General features: G+C 42.9%; 6 protein-coding genes across 6 annotated transcripts; 4 read left to right on the top strand and 2 right to left on the bottom strand.

Annotated features, from left to right (window-relative positions):
- Window positions 1-539: 539 nt before the first annotated feature.
- BDB00DRAFT_795781 (uncharacterized protein) lies at window positions 540-1468 on the bottom strand. Its single transcript, XM_053121418.1, has one exon. It carries the CDS (start codon window positions 1054-1056, stop codon window positions 661-663), a length of 396 nt encoding a protein of 131 aa, XP_052985458.1. The 5' UTR covers window positions 1057-1468; the 3' UTR covers window positions 540-660.
- BDB00DRAFT_795780 (60s acidic ribosomal protein-domain-containing protein) lies at window positions 1469-2088 on the bottom strand. Its single transcript, XM_053121417.1, has 2 exons — window positions 1960-2088; window positions 1469-1819 (listed from the first exon to the last, which is right to left on the bottom strand). The coding sequence occupies exons 1-2, from the start codon at window positions 2026-2028 to the stop codon at window positions 1565-1567; spliced, it is 324 nt and encodes a 107-aa protein (XP_052985457.1). The 5' UTR covers window positions 2029-2088; the 3' UTR covers window positions 1469-1564.
- A 5134-nt stretch (window positions 2089-7222) lies between these two features.
- On the top strand, window positions 7223-8805 carry BDB00DRAFT_795772 (glyceraldehyde-3-phosphate dehydrogenase). The gene is made up of 3 exons (XM_053121416.1): window positions 7223-7288; window positions 7383-7999; window positions 8223-8805. The coding sequence occupies exons 1-3, from the start codon at window positions 7263-7265 to the stop codon at window positions 8591-8593; spliced, it is 1014 nt and encodes a 337-aa protein (XP_052985456.1). The 5' UTR covers window positions 7223-7262; the 3' UTR covers window positions 8594-8805.
- Window positions 8806-12316: 3511 nt separating this feature from the next.
- Window positions 12317-13337, top strand: BDB00DRAFT_934953 (uncharacterized protein; the record flags this gene model as incomplete). Its single annotated transcript, XM_053129172.1, has 3 exons — window positions 12317-12664; window positions 12724-12903; window positions 13207-13337. Exons 1-3 carry the CDS (start codon window positions 12622-12624, stop codon window positions 13335-13337), a joined length of 354 nt encoding a protein of 117 aa, XP_052985455.1. The 5' UTR covers window positions 12317-12621.
- A 1244-nt stretch (window positions 13338-14581) lies between these two features.
- BDB00DRAFT_795753 (6-phosphogluconolactonase) lies at window positions 14582-15991 on the top strand. The gene is made up of 2 exons (XM_053121415.1): window positions 14582-15755; window positions 15841-15991. The coding sequence occupies exons 1-2, from the start codon at window positions 14748-14750 to the stop codon at window positions 15946-15948; spliced, it is 1116 nt and encodes a 371-aa protein (XP_052985454.1). The 5' UTR covers window positions 14582-14747; the 3' UTR covers window positions 15949-15991.
- Window positions 15992-16355: 364 nt separating this feature from the next.
- BDB00DRAFT_222255 (uncharacterized protein) lies at window positions 16356-18249 on the top strand. The gene is made up of 5 exons (XM_053116530.1): window positions 16356-16906; window positions 16983-17046; window positions 17152-17345; window positions 17433-17543; window positions 17625-18249. The coding sequence occupies exons 1-5, from the start codon at window positions 16562-16564 to the stop codon at window positions 18114-18116; spliced, it is 1206 nt and encodes a 401-aa protein (XP_052985453.1). The 5' UTR covers window positions 16356-16561; the 3' UTR covers window positions 18117-18249.
- Window positions 18250-18404: the final 155 nt, after the last annotated feature.

Genomic DNA, 18404 nt, shown 5'->3' with positions numbered 1-18404 from the left:
GGTGTTACCATCATATTAATCGAATATCTGAGTTACTGCATGAATATTATTGCTGTTGAGTAAGCGGGTGGAGCATTAGTGCGTATAGTGTGCGTGTTCTATAAGAAAATTGCGAAAACATGTATGCATCTTGCCAATCCCGGTAAGCCATAAATATGCATATTATACCAGCCCATCTTACGTCTTTCTTTTTTACCAGACGCCTTATCTACGGTACATAGTAGTGCTACCACCAAGCACATATGAATCATATGTAGTGTGCGTCTGTCTAGAAACAGCGGTGGCTTCCGATTTAGTACAGCGTATTGTAGAAGCCAGAAAACTTCAAAACACAAGTAAATAATAAATATATAAATAATATTATTACTGGTGCTCACTACAAAACATACACATAAACCGTTACGCAACTACCTGGAATACCCCAAACTCACCGTAACAATATGATGTGTATTACTAGAGAGGGTGGGAAGGAAACAAGAGACGATGATGAAACATTAAGTAACCCTTTCCCAACAATGTGGAAATGAATACTAACAATTGTCCCATTAAAAATGACATATGTATCGAACACTCGTACAAGAAGGGAGATGAATTCTATGGCCAAGTACTAGTTACTATTATTAACTGCTGCTGCAGTAGCTGCTTTGTTTCCGTTCGTCGTTAATATTGCTGGGCACCGTCCGAAGACGATGACAACGGAGCTGCGTCGCCGTTACTGCTAGTGGTGCTGCTACCATCTTGGCCAGCAGGAACAACAATCACCTTGGGCTCCTTTTGGATGTCATCGTGAAACAACGGACTAGTACATTCGCATGTATGAGTTTCCTTGTTACATTCGCCCAATAAGAACCGCTCGTTTAAAAGACAGTGAAGTATACAGGACAGATCTGCTTGGCAGGATTCGTCGGTCAGGTAACTTCCAGACGAGGATAATACGGTACCACCGCCGTTGTCGTTACCGGAACGTCGTTCAGCAGCAAGAGGCACGGATCGAACGAGACTGGCAAACAAGAAAATGACAGAAAAGATAAGGAATGTAATGGGTTGCTGTTGCATAGTAGTAATAATGCTGATAGCCAATAAAGTAACGAATGGAAAAAAATAAGTGTTATCAAGAGATTATATTGTTGTTTGCGCGTGTTCTTGTTTCAATGCACATTTATATATCTTCTCTCGAGAAACGGCTAGTAATGTTAGGCACGAGGGGGGTAGCAGCGCTGAGTGAAGTTCGTCTTATTGTTTATCTTTCTTTAGTCGATCAAGGAGACTTCACGAGGCACGCGTATATTTAAAGACAAAAATCTGACGATTGTAACAGCCCACCTACACATCGTTCCCCTATATTTTGATTTTCACACCAGTAACAGACACCCCCTTTGTTACTTTTCCCTCATCGTCCCGTCGCTCTTACCAATTATCCTCAAATCAGCATATATTCCGTATCTGTGTCTGGACAAATAATACTGGTTCTGTGGTTGAAGAGTGGTTTGTGTTGGGGTGTTTTTTATTGGTGAGAAGGTAGATTGGATGATCATACAACAAAAACAAAGCTGTTGTGATGCGTTTAATCGAAAAGACCGAAGCCCATATCCTCATCCGATTCCTCGGCTTCCTCTTCCTTCTTCTCTTCAGCAGCGGGAGCGTCACCACCGGCAGCGGCGGCAGCACCACCAGCGGGAGCAGCGCTGGCACCGGGCTGCGACAAACCGCTCAACAATTCCTTAAGGTCCTGACCTTCCAAAGCCTTGGCGAAAATGTTGAACCAGATGGGCTCGACAGTGACACCAGCCTTCTTGACCAAAGTCTCAAGCTTGTCAGCCTAAACAATCATACCATTGGGTGTTAAATTTTCCCCCGAATAATTCAAGATTATAATGTAACGCGAATTCTCCCTTTTTCATTTTGCGAATTCGTCATTGTGAATGAGGAAATACATGAATGGATGGATTCAAAACGTACGGAGATTTCAACTTCACCATCCTGAAGGATGAGGGCAGCGTAGACAACAGCGAGTTCGGCGGTCGACATGATGTTCGATGGATGGATGGATGGCAAAAGATATGGCCGTTGAAAGAGGAGGTGTATGGGATGGCCCTCGAAGCGCTGTATAAGCTGATTTTCAATTCCGGTTCGGACACGAACCGACGACGCACCTGTGCTGCTCTTCCGGGCTGGCTGACTTTTCTTTGTCAAGTAGTAGTACTATGTAGTATATCATACTCTTCATATAAATTTTCCTCGTGCTGTAAATTAGAGCTGATATTCTCATCTACTATTATTAAAACCGTGAATAGATGACTAAGAGAAAATATAGCTGCTGCATTGCTGTCAGTTAAATCCTTTAGATATGATAAGTAATAATCTATTATCATCGCAACGAGTTAACGTGCCCAGCCGTACCTACTGCGGTTATAATATGTACCCATCAAGGTCAAGAAACGGAATTTCCTAGCAGTAACAAGTACACAAACAACAGCGTTTGAGAAATTGTCAACAAATTGTAGGAGAAAAGACGGCGAGGCAAAGTACCAACACCATACGTAGCAAGTGGGGAAGGAATGTATAGTGTAGTTCATTCAAACTTAAAAGCAACACGGTTTCCCATGTTAAGGTTACTCTCAAACAAATAAGCTCTTATAGCGTAGAAGAGAATCCGCAAAGCGGTACATTTATAGCATGTACATTACTCTTAGTAATATACTTTATGCCAGCATTGTAGAACTTTCCCTTATCGAGGTTGATTTTGAAAGAGGGACTACTGCCATATAATAAGACTCGGTATCATCACTTCTATCGATAGTCTGTTGATATTATATTACACAGAAATTAAGATCACTATCATTATAATATATCTAATAATCGTTGCACACTTGCAATATCAGATGTGTCTCTTAATAATGCTTGCATCACCCTCGAAGAAGTAGTTTTATTACATGCTTCTTCCTTTCACTGTTCTCTTCTATTCAAAAAGAAGTTCATCTTTTTGAAATAAATTGCGACTTAGAACAAAAGCATACTCTTGGCTCCAATTAGTTTATCTTTACCGAATACACTGAGAGCCTTTCAGGTTGAATTATGGTAACATATGTAATCAGCCAACCGTACAAGGAGCCAAAAGTATTCATAACAATAGAATAATATGTGCATTACGTAGACCAGGCGAATCTCTACGAATTTGATTCTGTATATGGGTCAACGACCCTGTCGTTTATATTGGCAATAACTAATAAGAATTTCGCCCAACAGCGACATTGTCATCATCCACAACGTCTAGTGACGATCCACCTTACAGACCCAGGCAGCTTGTCGGTACACATGCTATGGATGTCGTTCCTGGCAGCACTGTTGAACACCATATCATACTCTGTCAAACAGCTGGAACCAATCGGGAGAGATTTTTTCAAAGAAGGCGATGAACACCATCGCCAGGACGACGGACAAGACAAAATCATATGTCGGCAAGGTACGTTTAGAGAAGAGGTCATGCTGTGCTCGCAAGTGTGTGTGTGTGAAGAAAACCTTATAACAAAAAGCTATTATTAAATAAATGTCCACAGGGAGGACTCCGCAGCTGGTGAAGTTTCAACAAGTTATCCAGCAGATATGCAGAGACTTCAGCATACAATACATACGGTTCGACCAAAGGTGCGTTAACCAAAACGACGAAGACGAAAAGAAGTAAGAAATCAAACGAATGCAGTACATATACGAGTATTCCTGTTGCACGACTGTTTTGATTCCCGAGCAACATTACGTTTATGCGAAAGCCGAGGATGAAGAAAGGAAGTTAAATACGATGGAGCAAACGCGTGTGCACTCTAGAAGAAGCCTACATGACCAAACGATTGCTGTTTATCAGACGCAACGTGCACTTATGATCCGACACGGTAATTCATCATACAAGGTTGTCCTTGCTCGGTACAGAAGCTAAACGGTTCATGACAAGCATATACGATAAATCTGATAAATGGTGTACCAGCAGCATATTGCATGCCGCGTACAAGCGCACAAGCAGTAGGGCGCATGATTGCATTTTTGCTGTTGCAAACATGATTCCCAGGATCGTTCCATCAGTCAACTTTGACTATAAACACACGCTTTTGGGTTCACTGATCGACTTTTATGGGCTATTGGTGGGGAACGACATGATTGTATTGTGCTTTGGAGCTCTTCGGATCGTTGATGCCTCCTCCTACTCTATCTTGTTTTAACAGTAACAACAGCGGCTGCGACGACAGCTACCGGAGGATGACCTACTACCCTCCTGGACAGGCATTGATGGTTTTCACATGGTGTACTCACAAAATCTAGATCTGCGTATACCGTTGACAGCGTTTCGCCGCTACAGTATTGACGGGAGATTCATGCATGCGGAAAAGTGTTCTTGTATTTTCATAAAAGGGTCGAGGGTCGAGGGAAAAGAACAGCCATGCCAGTCAATGTATGTGTGATTTTATTTTATTTCATCTGTGCGTCATCTACATTATAGTCCTCTTTAGAAAGGAATTCTTTCTTTCTTCTCTTTTGTTTATCATTATTACAGCTGTAAGCAATGCCAACCCGTTGATGGTCCTTACCAAAACAGCCGGATTACTTTACGAGTCGGATCATGTACACAAGCCAGCAGCTCGACGGGCGCGGGATACGAGAAACGCAAAATCTCCCACAAGGATAGAATAACAGCTCAAAGAATGTTTGTTTGTCGTTGACTGAAAAGGATTACTGTATTTCCTGGGATTACAATTCCGTTTAGGGTTTAGCTCTTTCTACAGCACGGCCACCATGCCTGTAATCAGAAGGAGCAACGCAAATATACTAGTGGCAATCATACTTGGTTAACGATTGGATTGCGTATTGTACTTGGGACCCAGAGTTTCGACAAAACGATCAAGTTGAAGGATTCCAGTCCCATTGCAAAATCGGTCGACTTCGTTATTGCTTAATTCGTTGACGCAATAGGCTAAAGTTGTACCTGGTGCAGTAGTACTAAGACCCTTTTGTTAGATTACGACGCCCGCACTGTATTTTCTGGTCATGATGCACTTACTGTATATATTATTACGATGTGACCATTTTCTACGTTTTACAATGTAATGGACCAGACAACATTAAATATAAAGTGTTTCCTTGCCTCTAGGTGTCACAGGATGATATGCCTGACACTATCGTTGACAGAACGGCAGCAACAAATAACATGAAAACAAGACAACGACACGTAGGATGCGGTCGTGTATGTGCAACAATAAATAAGGTTTCACAAGAGCAGGTTTTTTTGTCACGTCTATCCAGGGGAGGCGGTATTTGACATAACGTTCTACAGTGAACACCATGGCCCCGGTCAGTCACCCGGCCATGATTATGGTGAGGGTAAGTGCACTACATGCCTCGAAATCATACGATTAAAAAGCGAAAGAGGGTGTGATGAGACAAACCCGGCAGGGTACCGGTGACCAGTATCATATGGCAGTAACAACAGTAATAACTATACAAAGGGGTTACCGCTGTCTCCCAGCGTCAATCCTACTAAAACGATACTATACCTTATTAAGAAAGATTCTAGTTTAAGCGAAAAATACAGAGTTCGATATAACAGTACAAAACGGTCGATAGCCTTAATCATGAAAGAAGGATGATTCAACACAGCGGTGATGGCTCATAAGAGATAGTACGATGCTGTGGTTTCAATACTAAGGATATAATAGCAGGAGATAATGCGCAACGATCTGTACTATGTATGACCATCATCACTTTGACTTAAACACAAGTCTCCCCTTCTCTTTGTGTTCGTTTATGAACGTGTTTCATCCTCATCCTCATCCCCAAAGTTTCTGCCATCTCGCAAGGTCATCCAAGGCACGGAGCAACCATTACTATAGTCAAGTCGAGTGTCCTCCCGTACTCTTCATGTTGTTTTTTAGACCATGTCTTTCTATATACACCTACTATATTCAAATGAAACTAAAGGGCACTAGTCCACTATCCCTTGTATTAGTGCAGTTAATCTGTAGAAATTGACCGACTGTGCTTCCGAGCACATATTATCCACTGTGTAAGATTATTGTCACGAGGAAAGCATACCGACTCTAGGCTATTGCCCATAGTCGCTGTCACGCATGTAGCTGTAAGCGATTATTGGACGATTAGCTCAAATTTAGGGAAGAAGAGAGGACAAAATATCAAAGCTGATGGCGATATGGGGGTTTGCCATAAATGCACAAAACAAAAACGCAGCAGATGATGATTCTTTTTAAATCAGTTGTCACGGACTTATCTATTGCTGTCTGGGGTAAAAGAAAAGTAAAATCTCCAGCGCGTTACCAGCCTAACTGAGAGATGATTGGGCATAGATAATGATAAGTTCATCGCCCACTTTTGATCAAATCAGATACAGAAGTCTGTGATATCAAACCCAGTTGTATACCTACCAGCAACCAGTGGTGTTCTTGCTGCTAACCTTGAAATCGTCTCTCTTGTAGTTATTGTTGATGATCGAAGCTTCGAAGAAACGGCCATTGTTTGTATCTTGAGATATGTAACATCAAGGAGAAAGCCACGCACCACGCACATACAGAAAAGCAAGAGGCGTGTAAAAGGTATATGCGCGAACTTTTCTTATCCGACGATCTTTGAGCCCCAAATAATTTCCCCGAAAGTTCCAGCCGATTTTCCAGCTTTGCCCGCATAGTTAAAGCGCAATGCACAAGCTCTATCTCTCGCTGCATCAGAAAATTTTATAGCAGCACGCGTCTCTGTGAACCAATCGATTGCGTGAGAGATGATCGCTCAACTGCGCTGCTTGTTTATGATATTTAACCTGTGCTGCGCTTGATTACAATAGCCAGGATGACGGGTGGCCACACATGAGTCTCGTCTTCTTGTCTGGAATTGTGGCAGATGGTTCTGCAGCATGGCATGAAAATAGGCAGGGGTTGGCCAGAAGAAAGTGGAATGGGCACCAAGGGCGGAGGGGAGGTATAAGGCAATTAATCTCATCTGCTATACGTATACAGCACGTATCAGAGCAGCAGCAACCAGTAATAGTAAGCGTGTTGTTTATGGGGTCGGTGTTCCAATGCCGACCAAACGCAAAACAGTAGGCAGCAGCATCAGCAGTAGCAGCCATCGGAGTCAACCCCGGGTCGCGTCCTGACGTGGCCTGGTCGAGTTGTAAAAAAAAAATATAAATTCACAAGATGCTCGAGGCCCCCACCAAGGGTCCTTTTCTTCTTCATTCCATCACTTTCCTCTCACTCTAAAAAAAAATGGTTGTCCAAGTTGGTATTAACGGGTAAGTCCTTTTCGTTTTCTTTTTGCCGTGGCGGTGCGTCGTTGCATGGGAAGGAAGCAGGACACTGACATGCAACCTTTGTCACGCGCAACAGTTTCGGTCGTATTGGCCGCATTGTCCTCCGCGCTTCGTTGCAGAACCCCAACGTCCAGGTTGTCGCCATCAACGACCCCTTCATTGACTTGGACTACATGGTCTACATGTTCAAGTACGACTCCACCCACGGTCGCTACAAGGGCACCGTTGAGCACAAGGATGGCAAGCTCATTGTCGACGGCAAGGAAATTGCTGTCTACGCTGAGCGTGACCCCTCCCAAATCCCGTGGGGCCCATCTGGCGCTGCCTACGTCGTTGAATCCACCGGTGTCTTCACCACCATCGAAAAGGCCAAGGCTCACTTGGTCGGTGGTGCCAAGAAGGTCATCATCTCTGCCCCCTCGGCCGATGCCCCCATGTTCGTCTGCGGTGTCAACTTGGATGCCTACAAGTCCGAATACCAGATCATCTCCAACGCCTCGTGCACCACCAACTGCTTGGCTCCCTTGGCCAAGGTCATTGATGACAAGTTCAAGATCGTTGAAGGTTTGATGACCACTGTCCACGCCACCACTGCTACCCAGAAGACCGTCGATGGTCCCTCTGGCAAGGACTGGCGCGCTGGCCGTGGCGCCGGTGCCAACATCATCCCCGCCTCTACTGGTGCCGCCAAGGGTAAGTTTCAATGCAAATGATCGCTGTCATATGGGATGAGGTGCAGTGGTACCGCGGAGGGGGTGTTGTCTATCAAAGGCAGCACTGCCGGTACCCCGGATAAGGGAAGGGAAAGATTCGGATGTGGGGCCTACACGCGTAGCGGTGGCCAAGCTTCCCGTTCTTGCTGACAAAAGGCACAGTACTAAAAATAAGCACGCGCTCTCTGTTCTCTTTTAATTAGCTGTCGGTAAGGTCATTCCCCACCTCAACGGCAAGTTGACCGGTATGTCCTTCCGTGTCCCCAACCCCGACGTTTCCGTCGTCGATCTTACTGTCCGCATCGAGAAGGGTGCCTCCTACGATGAGATCAAGCAGGCCATCAAGGACGCCTCTGAGGGTGAGCTCAAGGGCATTCTCGGCTACACCGAGGATGAGGTCGTCTCCACTGACTTCTTGGGCGACACCAACTCCTCCATCTTCGATGCTAAGGCCGGTATCTCCTTGAACCCCAACTTCGTCAAGCTCATCTCCTGGTACGATAACGAATTCGGCTACTCGTGCCGTGTCGTTGACTTGATCACCCACGCCGCCAAGGTCGATGGTGCCCTCTAAATGCAACAAACCATTTATGACACGCACACTTTCATACTTACCCTAAATCCAATTTCCGCAATCACCGCACAGACACCCATGGCACATGTGTATCCTTTTCCCTTTATATCTTCTCCTTTTCCAAACTGTACATAACAAATGTAGCTTGAAATAAAAAGAGTCTGAGGTGCATACAGTCGTGTATGTCCCGAAAGTCTTTTGTTGCAATGTAATAACCTTTTTCTTAAATGGGGATCGCGATAGAGACAGTGAAAGTATTGGGAACTGAAAGCACTCAGTGGAGAAACCAGTCTGTTTGGTGATCCGCTCTGCATATGCCAAAAGGTATCACGTACCGACATTCCGGGGTAGCAGTTGCAGCACACTGTTTTTCGTGTTCCTGAAGTCCCCGCGTTTTCTCACGTTCCGCTACGTCCATCATCATCATATGCGTTCGTCTTGTCACCCCCAACTCCGATATTCGTCTTGACCTTGGACTCACCGGGTTTCTCCGGCGGCTCACGTTGCTGACTTGAAAGACGCCACAATATCATGCGCATTTGTTTACGCAGTATCAAGTCTCAACTCATAGGTGCATTGGGCGTTTTGATATCCTGCATGTAGCCCAGAATGCCAGTGACATCCGTTCTATGACATGAGATATGCTGTTATGCAAGAAAGAGAAGACAAAAATGATCACGATGAAAGAATGTGTAAGCAAAATGGAGAGCTCACGATGCTATTGGCACGTGCGGATGCTTACATGACGTCAAAAAGGCATAAATTAGCGAGCAAGATTAAGCACTTTTCGGGTCTGAAAGGGATGGGATGGAATCGTCTCGTTGTTCCCTCTCCACCACGACCCGTCGCCCCGTTCGGAACAGGTTTTTCGTTGGGTGCAAAGGGGACGGTAAAGATCGGCATATACAGGCATTAGCAGTGTACAACTTCTTATAGGCGGATATGTTGAAAATGACATTCTATACTCTATGGGGTGGACGGGTCCGAATTTGATTCCGGTTCTATGTACCACTTTCTGTGGGACTCGTATATACCCGATTGCCATTTCAAAGTATGCTTGTAAACTATCACGCGCGTATAAGTATATAATCCCGAATCAATTAAACACAAACGCCCGTCAACGGTTACATCACTAATTATTAACCTCGCCGAACTATCATCAGTGGGTTTGTATATACTATATAGAACCGAGATCAAGCGTCCAATCGCACTGAGCAGGTGGTATGTAAGTGTTCACTCTGATCATTAGGTTGAACAAGGTTGCACAAGCTATTCAACTTTTCTCTTTATTCAATGTCATCAAAGACTGTACACTGTTACCCCTTTCTTCATCGGTGGCGCATTTAATCCCTGTTGCTATCGACCTCAAAATAACTTTTGTCCAAATTTAATACTGCAAAAACCGGAGGTATACATACAACGGAATACCACTAAAGTACTAATGTTTACTTTGTTGCTGTTTAATACATACTAGCAGACGTGCTGATTGTAGATCCAAAGAAAATAGGTCCCATTGCAATGGCTTTATTTATAAATTTATACTGCTATTTGTGCTTTCTCAAAGTTTTTGTACGCATACCCACGATATTAAGTTAGTGTGTAGAAGGATCACAAAAGTCAACTCAAGCAGCTTTTACCTTTTTGTTACTAGCCGCATAGAAATTGAGCCTTTTTGAGATGTTTACAATGTTTGTTTTGAGAAGACAGAATTTATATCATAGTTAGAACAAGGGATAAATATGCATTCTATATTGTGCAGCACTAGTAGTTGCTGTTATGTTTAATTCTCGTGCAAAAAGTCGACTGTTTCATTGTACACCGATAATGATGTGGGTCCACTGCCATCGATGCCCAAGAAACCATGAAGCGTCCCGAGGGTGCGGACTGCAACTAGAGGTACGCCAGCCTTTATTAATCTCTTCGCATAAGGTTCTCCTTCATCGCGCAAAATGTGAGCTTCCGCAGTCATGATAAAGCCGGAGCGATACCGTTCAATTCCTCGACACTACCCTCCAGTAGTGATACAGTAACAATCCGTCGAACTTGCTAATCGTCATCTGGAAGATAACAGTTCTAGTTCCTTAGCATGGCACCTTTCGTCACAAAATAATCTTCGGCGAATGCGTTGTAAGAATCCTTATCAAAATTGGTAGCACAAACAGCGGGATAAAACAGAGTTTGACTTTGCAACACTGTGCTCCTACGTCTTTACTCGTCTAGAAATATATAGAACAACCACACCATTTTGTCATAACCATTTACAAATACGAATGATGCAAAAAAAATGTGTACCTGCTAAAGCAGCAGCTAGGTTTCCTCTTGTACTATCACTGAGAACGGGTATCTTTGTTCAATTTAAATTATGTACTAATGGATCGGTATTCACAACCCATGAAAGGGTGTCATAGCACTCCCCAAGGGCTACCAGGTAAATAACTTCTGGGCTAAATGAGTACTTGACAAACATGACAGCAGCTTGGGCATGCACTGCCAACTAAGTGATAATGTGATATGCTATAAGTAGCCGCCACCTTGCTGTACCCTGTGGTATATATAATATGAAATTCGCCATTCTGCCAACAGTACTTACATAAGCTCGAGGGCCTTTGAACATTTCCCCAACTCCGTGAGTCCATCCACCATTGTGACTATATAGCATACATATAAAACATGAGTTTCAATACGCTTAAAACTTTATTAAAAAATCGAGCAACAATCATGGTTGTAAGAGCTATATTTGAGAAGAGTCGTCTTATAAGAAGTGCTACTAATCCTAACATAAAAAGAATTACCGACAATGCTTTTTTTTCGAAGCATCCTTCGGTCGGGTGATCGCCAGAGATATATATACCATTGACGTTGTTGTGTGTTCATTGTGCACCTGGGCGAATAAATTATCTGCTTCTGGATCTCTGAATGCTTCTACAACGGTCACGCAAAACTGTTTTGAGGTATAAGTGCCGTCATATCGACATCCCGCATACGGTCCATAACCTTCAGTAGAATTTTCTGCAATTGGAATTTAGGAGGCTTGAAAAGAATGTGTTTTTGCGTATTACTGTATGTATCGCGTGTGTACCTATTTATATAAAAAAGGACGCAGTTACGGGGTTATTTTGCAATGTAAATCCTAAATAATTATGCATAATCTGTGAACAACCATTACTGCTTATGCAGCAAACAAGAGCATAAATTGCGCAACAGCGATATATAACTACTCCATGTAACGTACATTTTGTAAGCAAAACGTAGGAAACAACTTTGAGAGAAGGTACCCAGTTCATATCGCATTTTGTGGAACGCAGGCACCATTATGAGCTTTGCCACCTTAACATTTAAGCGTTACTTACCCCACGTTCTACTGAGATTGGAAATGTCTAGGTATCATCCCATATTACCCTTCACCGTCAAGGCTTGCATCTACCTCTTTTTTTTTTGGCAATGTGTTAACCTTCGGATCTGTGATTGAGTCATGAGAAGCATGTTTATGACGTTTTATCCGGTACTGCCTTATATTATACGGTCAGATTTAGGCGTTACCGATATACAACATTATTTCTTCATTATTGACAGTTGTTACTGTGTAGTGATATATGTATACACTATAAACAGTCGGAATTCTTAATATATCTGTGCGTCATCCCAGAAATTGCTGCCGTGTATATCCATTTAATAGTAGTAATCTGTATCAGACATATTAAACAGCTGAATTACGCGAAAGGGGATTCTTATTCCGTGCTAACATCCATTGTTAGGCTGCCCCGCGCATTTGTTGATAATTGATACATGATGTGATTGTAAAATGCTGCATATTTAGTCGATATATTTCAACTCTTCCTTGGACAAACGGCTCACAAGGAAAGTTGTTCGTGCTTGAATTACTATGTACGTTTATTGTATATGTATAAAAAGAGCTTTAAAATAGTCTCTTTTCTCTCTTGGCCTATGCATGCGCACTAACGTTTCTATCAGAATAAATTGCTGGTGCACGTAGCGTGATTTAACAACAAAAAAGCGCCATCTTCAAAATGGCTCAGCTCTGTAAGATGCGACCTTATTTGTGTTTTGATGGTGAGTATTCCTTGTTACACAATCAGATGTTCGACACTGCAGCTAAACTACTTGTAAAGAAACGGGCTATAAAGGTCGCATGACAGGTTCGCTGGAGTTAGGTCAGCCTGACCGCCTTATCATATCTTTAAGCTGGGGTAGTCATTTTCGCACATCGAAACCACCAACGACGAACCCGTTGCTTGTAGATGGTCTTGGTAAATTAGGCGCTGGGAGAAGCTGGGCTGCTGCATGCGTGTGTAAGCTCATAATTCTCTAAGAGTGGTTCTCTTGCTGGAGTTCTTCTTAGATAATTTAGCTATCATATATAATATAATAGAGCTTTATTATATGTCTGTATTTTGTAGTGGAGTTGGCGGTGGATAAGAATCAGTATGGTGGAGTCTGTATATTTTTTTGAAGTCGTTGTAAATAACTACGACGAGCAGCAGAGTGACAGATGCAATATGATATTAGTACTTATTGACATATAACCCCGGTTATTTGTTAATTATGCTGCTATATTTAATATCACCTCACCGGATAACCCTAAGGTTACATAGTGTATCTCTTTTGCTCTGTATATTTCCGTGTGAATAATGAGGCACTTCGTTCTGAGTCCCCAACCGTTATTGCTTTCCCCGACGTAAACTCTCTTGCTCATGAACTGCTGATTTACTTTGCTCTATTCTAAACGAAGTGTTGTGCTTAATTACCTATGTTAGAGTGTCTAATCGGCAAAATCCGTGGTCGAATGTCTTTATAAAAATGCAAAATGTATATTTTGTTTCAGACTTTAGCTGAAGACGAGAAAGTTCAGCTTTTTGATTTTCGACTGGTAATAATTAGGTTAACTTTTCTGGCAACGATTACGTAAGTTAATTGGATTATAAGGGACAGTTACCTCATTCGTACAGGTAAGCTTGCATAGCTGCACTACTTTACCAACTTTGTACAAGTGAGAAATAAGAAATCCGGGAAACCAATCTACTGGAAGCATGTTTGCAAAAGATACATGTCAATAAAGTACTGACATCTTTAAGAGGCCGAAAAGAATGTATGGAATAAAGTCATCACTCCTTTATATGTACATTTCCGTCCACATATCATGTAGTAACACCGTACCGTCTATTCTTTATGTCTAACAAGAGTAGATACAGGTGCTATTATTAGCACCCAAACAACTACATATGCATACTATTACTACTATGTGACGCACGACTACTTTATACTGACGCTGATCATTACATACTGCTCTTTTGATTTTGAGTAAGTCTGCATCCCGCTGTGGTTTCACAAATATGTATACGCGTGCAGCAAGTCTTTACACGAACGTACTGTAGTACCTATTGAGTTGAAGGGAAGTTATTTAAACAGTGCAATCGAAGGAAGAATGGGTATATTGTGAATCTCTCAAATTCGATCGCGCCCCGTTGTACTCGATTCGCTTTCCAAAGAAATTAGCTAATCAATTTTTCCTAACCGGTGATCACCTTTCCCATATCTATAACGCCACCACAGCTAATACTCACACTTGTAGATCTACATTGCTAGCGATCCAAGGAGGATGCTTCTATAGTGTGTATAGATATAGGAAGGCACGTCGAGATAGCTATGAAAATCAATTATCACATCGCATGTGCGTTTTCTGCTGTTGTTGTCAGTTGTTGCCATCAGTGATAACCTTCCTTGACCATTACTGCGCGTGGTGGAGACGCTGACTAACTATAATATTATGGCCAATGAGTATGTATTTTTTCCGGATTGAACTAAATGAAGAGCATTTTCCCAGCGGTGGAACCGTTTTCTTGTGGATGAGAAAAAGTGCTCCATGATGCATATTGCATGAAATAAAATGCGCTGGGAAAAATACGTTTTACTTTTTCCCTGAGATTGACAACCCCAGCCAATCGGAGGAACACTTGTCTTATGTAACCAGCCAAAGGGTCCAACGGGAAATCGCTGCAACGGATTAGACCCCTTACGAGATCCACCCCTCTCTCTCTCTCTCTCTCTAGAACTATTTAAGAGTAAGTTTTTTCCGTCGTAATGACGAATCAACCTTTCTTTTTTTCTCTCTTTTCGTTATCAATTGGCAGCAGCAATGCGTTACCTGGCAACTCTTGCGACCATAGCAACGTCGCTCATTCTCCAACAGCACGTAGCTCAAGCAACGATGCCGGTGTACGTTTCTGGTTATACTGACAATGGCGGCCAAGGCATCTACAAGTACGATTTCAACGATGTTACAGGAGAGCTTACGGACGGGTCTCTTGTGGCAGCGGCCAATGCGCCTTCATATTTTATTATTAAGCAGAACACACAGACTCTCTATGCCGTGAGCGAGGTTGGAGACTATGAAGGCACCAACGGCGGTTCTGTGATTGCGTTCCAGCGCAATCCCGACGATGGATCGCTTACTGAGATTAACCAAGAAGCAAACTATGGTGCCTCGCCTTGCTATGCCGAAACGGACGGTGCTTACGTTTATACTGCCAATTACATGGGTGGCTCGATCTCCTCGTTACCGATCTTGCCCTCTGGCGGTGTTGGCGCACTAGCATATTTGGCTAACCATACCTCACCACCATCAGGTGGTGTCCCTGATAGACAAGAGGCAGCACATGCGCATTCCTTTGACTTCGTGGACGAGAATTGGGCTGTCTCATGCGACCTGGGAACTGACGAGACGATTGTGTACAAAAAGATGGATAATGGCAAGCTTGAGCAAACAAGCGTCTTCAAGTTTCCCAACGGTACTGGCCCTCGCCATGTAGCCATTAGCCAAAGCCGCGAAACCGTGTATGTGATGACCGAACTGTACTCGCAAGTCTACGTGCTCCACTTTGACCGTGAAGAAGGAAAGTTGTCTGAAATCGAGCATCATAACGCGGTGCCAGAAGGCGAGGTAAATGGTGGTGCCGAGATTGAACTGTCACCGGACGGTAGATTCTTGTATGCATCGGTGCGTTTTGTCAACCTTATCACGATCTTTGCCGTCGACCATGGCACTGGAAAGTTAAAGGTGGTGGATTACCTATCTTCGGGTGGTGATCATCCTCGACAGTTCAAAATTGATCCATCGGGTCACTTTATGTTGGTTGGCAACCAGGTAAGGTTTATTTAACCAAAGCTGTTTTGTTCTATGATACACCACGAAAAAAAATTACTGAAAACACTGTATGTTTTTACTCTAGAACTCCAATAACATTGTCATTTTCAAGATTAACCAAAGCACCGGTCTTTTGGAGGATGGAGTGGCTATTGATCATCCACAGCCAACCTGCATTAAATTTTGGACATAGAAACCAATAAAATAAATAAAAGCTTTTGCTCAACAAACCCCGGCTACATTTCTTTTTCTTTCTAACCCAATGCCAATTACAAAGCATCGTATTGATGAAGTACGCACCAATTAGAGGCTAGCCTGATATTTCTCTCCTAATTTATTGTGTTTGTTGAATGTAGAAGGGTCGAGTTATATATGAGATTACCACGGTGACGCCCGACGGTGTCCTAGTTGAAAAGCATTCCGCAGATCAGTTGCTAGTCTATGATCCCGAAAGCGTAGAACTCTACCAATATTTTTATGGCGATGGACCAGGCCTTGCATTACAGAAAACACGAAATAGCAAGGGCCATATACAAACAAAGCTGGAAGCTATGATAATTCATTACGTCGAAGAAGAACACTGTAAGGAAGAACAGAACGTGGAAATAAATATAGTTTATGAAGACTAATAGTACTATTGGATAAATAGACAACGCAGCTTTGGATATTATTCGAGGAATCATTTCTGCAAGACGGAAGCCATCGCGGTAAGTCATTGCTTGATTTTCTTTTTTTTATGCATATGTGCTAATAAGTATCAAAGACCCGTTCTTCTAGCATTATTCGATCTGATTTTGCGACCTACAATGAATTTGAGAAGACGAACACCGAAGGAACTTATTCTTATGGCACAAGAAGCTCAGCGGGTACTTTTGTACGTGCTGGAATACTTTGGGCCTGATCCTTTCGAGTCAGTTTGGAAGAATTTCAAGCCCATGTACTTTGGACAATTCAAGGATCGTCGAATCAATCGCCCCGCACTAGAACTGGAGAACGATGACGACGATGACGACGAACCTTACGAGTGCTCCCTCACTGAGTTTGACGATCTGTGGGATCTTGCTGCTTATTGTTTTGGATATGTCGAACCACGGCACAGAAATAACAAGCAGCAGGATCAGCAATCGTTGAAGCAGCCTGCAGGGCATATGGTAAGCCATTTTGCCATAATGGGAATATGACAATAGTTTCCATCATATTCAATAACACGATATCTTTACTTCTTAGCGTCGGCGTATGGTTCTCAATGTAATAATTACAGTGCTGGAGGCGGATTTACGAGACAGACGAGGTGTGTTTACACTGAAAAAAAGGGCACCTGGATGGGATTTTGCAAAGAGACAGAAGATCGGTAACTTACTCACTGATTTTCTAAATGTCATTTATTTACATGTAGGGAGTAACTCGGCACTAGAGAAATGCGAGTTTTTGAACACATTACGAAAGGACAGTACCGGAAACCGTAGCCAGTTTGATCGCTACCTCGATATTATCTTCTGTGCATTCGGATGTCATTCCAGCGAGGACGGGGAACCCACGCGGTTAAAAGATGCTGAGGCTGCAGAATTTGCAGGAAGACTGTTGAATATGGTAAAGATGCTTCAGCTGTTAATGATCCACCGCTTCCTATATGCCTCTTCTTCTCATCTGCCCTTGGATTCATTGTTTGAATATTAGATGGGCGTGCTTTCCTATTGCGATAATCTTGTCACCACTTCGGCCTTAGTAGAACAGACGTACCGACGATTTCTGAAACTTGATGTCGAGAGCTGTGCCAATTTAATACAGGTAATGTAATATACGCAGCGATTATATGCATTACTACTGTTTACTGATCTGGATAATTGGGGTTGGGGGGATGATATTAAGATCATTGAATCTACAACATTCCTATCCGCTCTATGCGACCTATACCTATCCGATTCGGACTGCTCGTGCGTGCCTGAAGAGTACATGAAATTGCGTAAAGGACGACACACCACGTTTCTAGTCGAGAAATTGCTACATTTCAACATCAAAACACGTCCAGTAAAACTCGAGTCCCTGGAGGACATTTATCGCCATGTGATGATTGTGCTTTGGAGATATATGCTGTATTTTAACGAACGTTCGTTAAGATACGATGTCAGCCGAACGAAACAAGACGGATCTCGTACATTCCATAGCAGAACTATCTCAACAGTTACGGACGATCAAAAAATCGAAGTTATTGTCAGCGGACCCGATGCCATTGCTCAATGGAGAAAACATGTTGACAGTATGATCAAAGAAGTCGGTGGCGACAGCCTGAGCGGCGAAAACGATCGGAAACTCAAAAAGCAGATCAAATGGTCGATACAACTGCTTCAGTTATACATGTAGAAAACCTATTATTGAACAAAGAAGTTTGTTGTTTTACAGCACGTTATTACTTGTACAGAGCATTCAAAACAACGAAAAGAAATTAGATCATCCGCTGCTGTGCAGCTTACCGTAATTACCAGGCTTTTTATCTCTCTGGCGTTATAGTAATGACCAAATTCTGCCTCAACAGCCTAGTATTGATACCTTAGCACCGGGACCATCATGTGGAGCAAGAAAAAAAAAGCAAATAGAACATGAGATCTATTGTGCTGCAAATTGGTGTATGCTTTTTCTTCTTCGGATACT

The sequence above is a fragment of the Zychaea mexicana genome (assembly GCF_025766255.1).
Source record: "Zychaea mexicana strain RSA 1403 chromosome Unknown BDB00scaffold_2, whole genome shotgun sequence".
NCBI classification, from domain to species: Eukaryota; Fungi; Mucoromycota; class Mucoromycetes; order Mucorales; family Lichtheimiaceae; genus Zychaea; species Zychaea mexicana.
The sequence above is the reverse complement of the archived record's forward strand: the minus strand, read 5'-3'. Positions and strand labels throughout refer to the sequence as shown.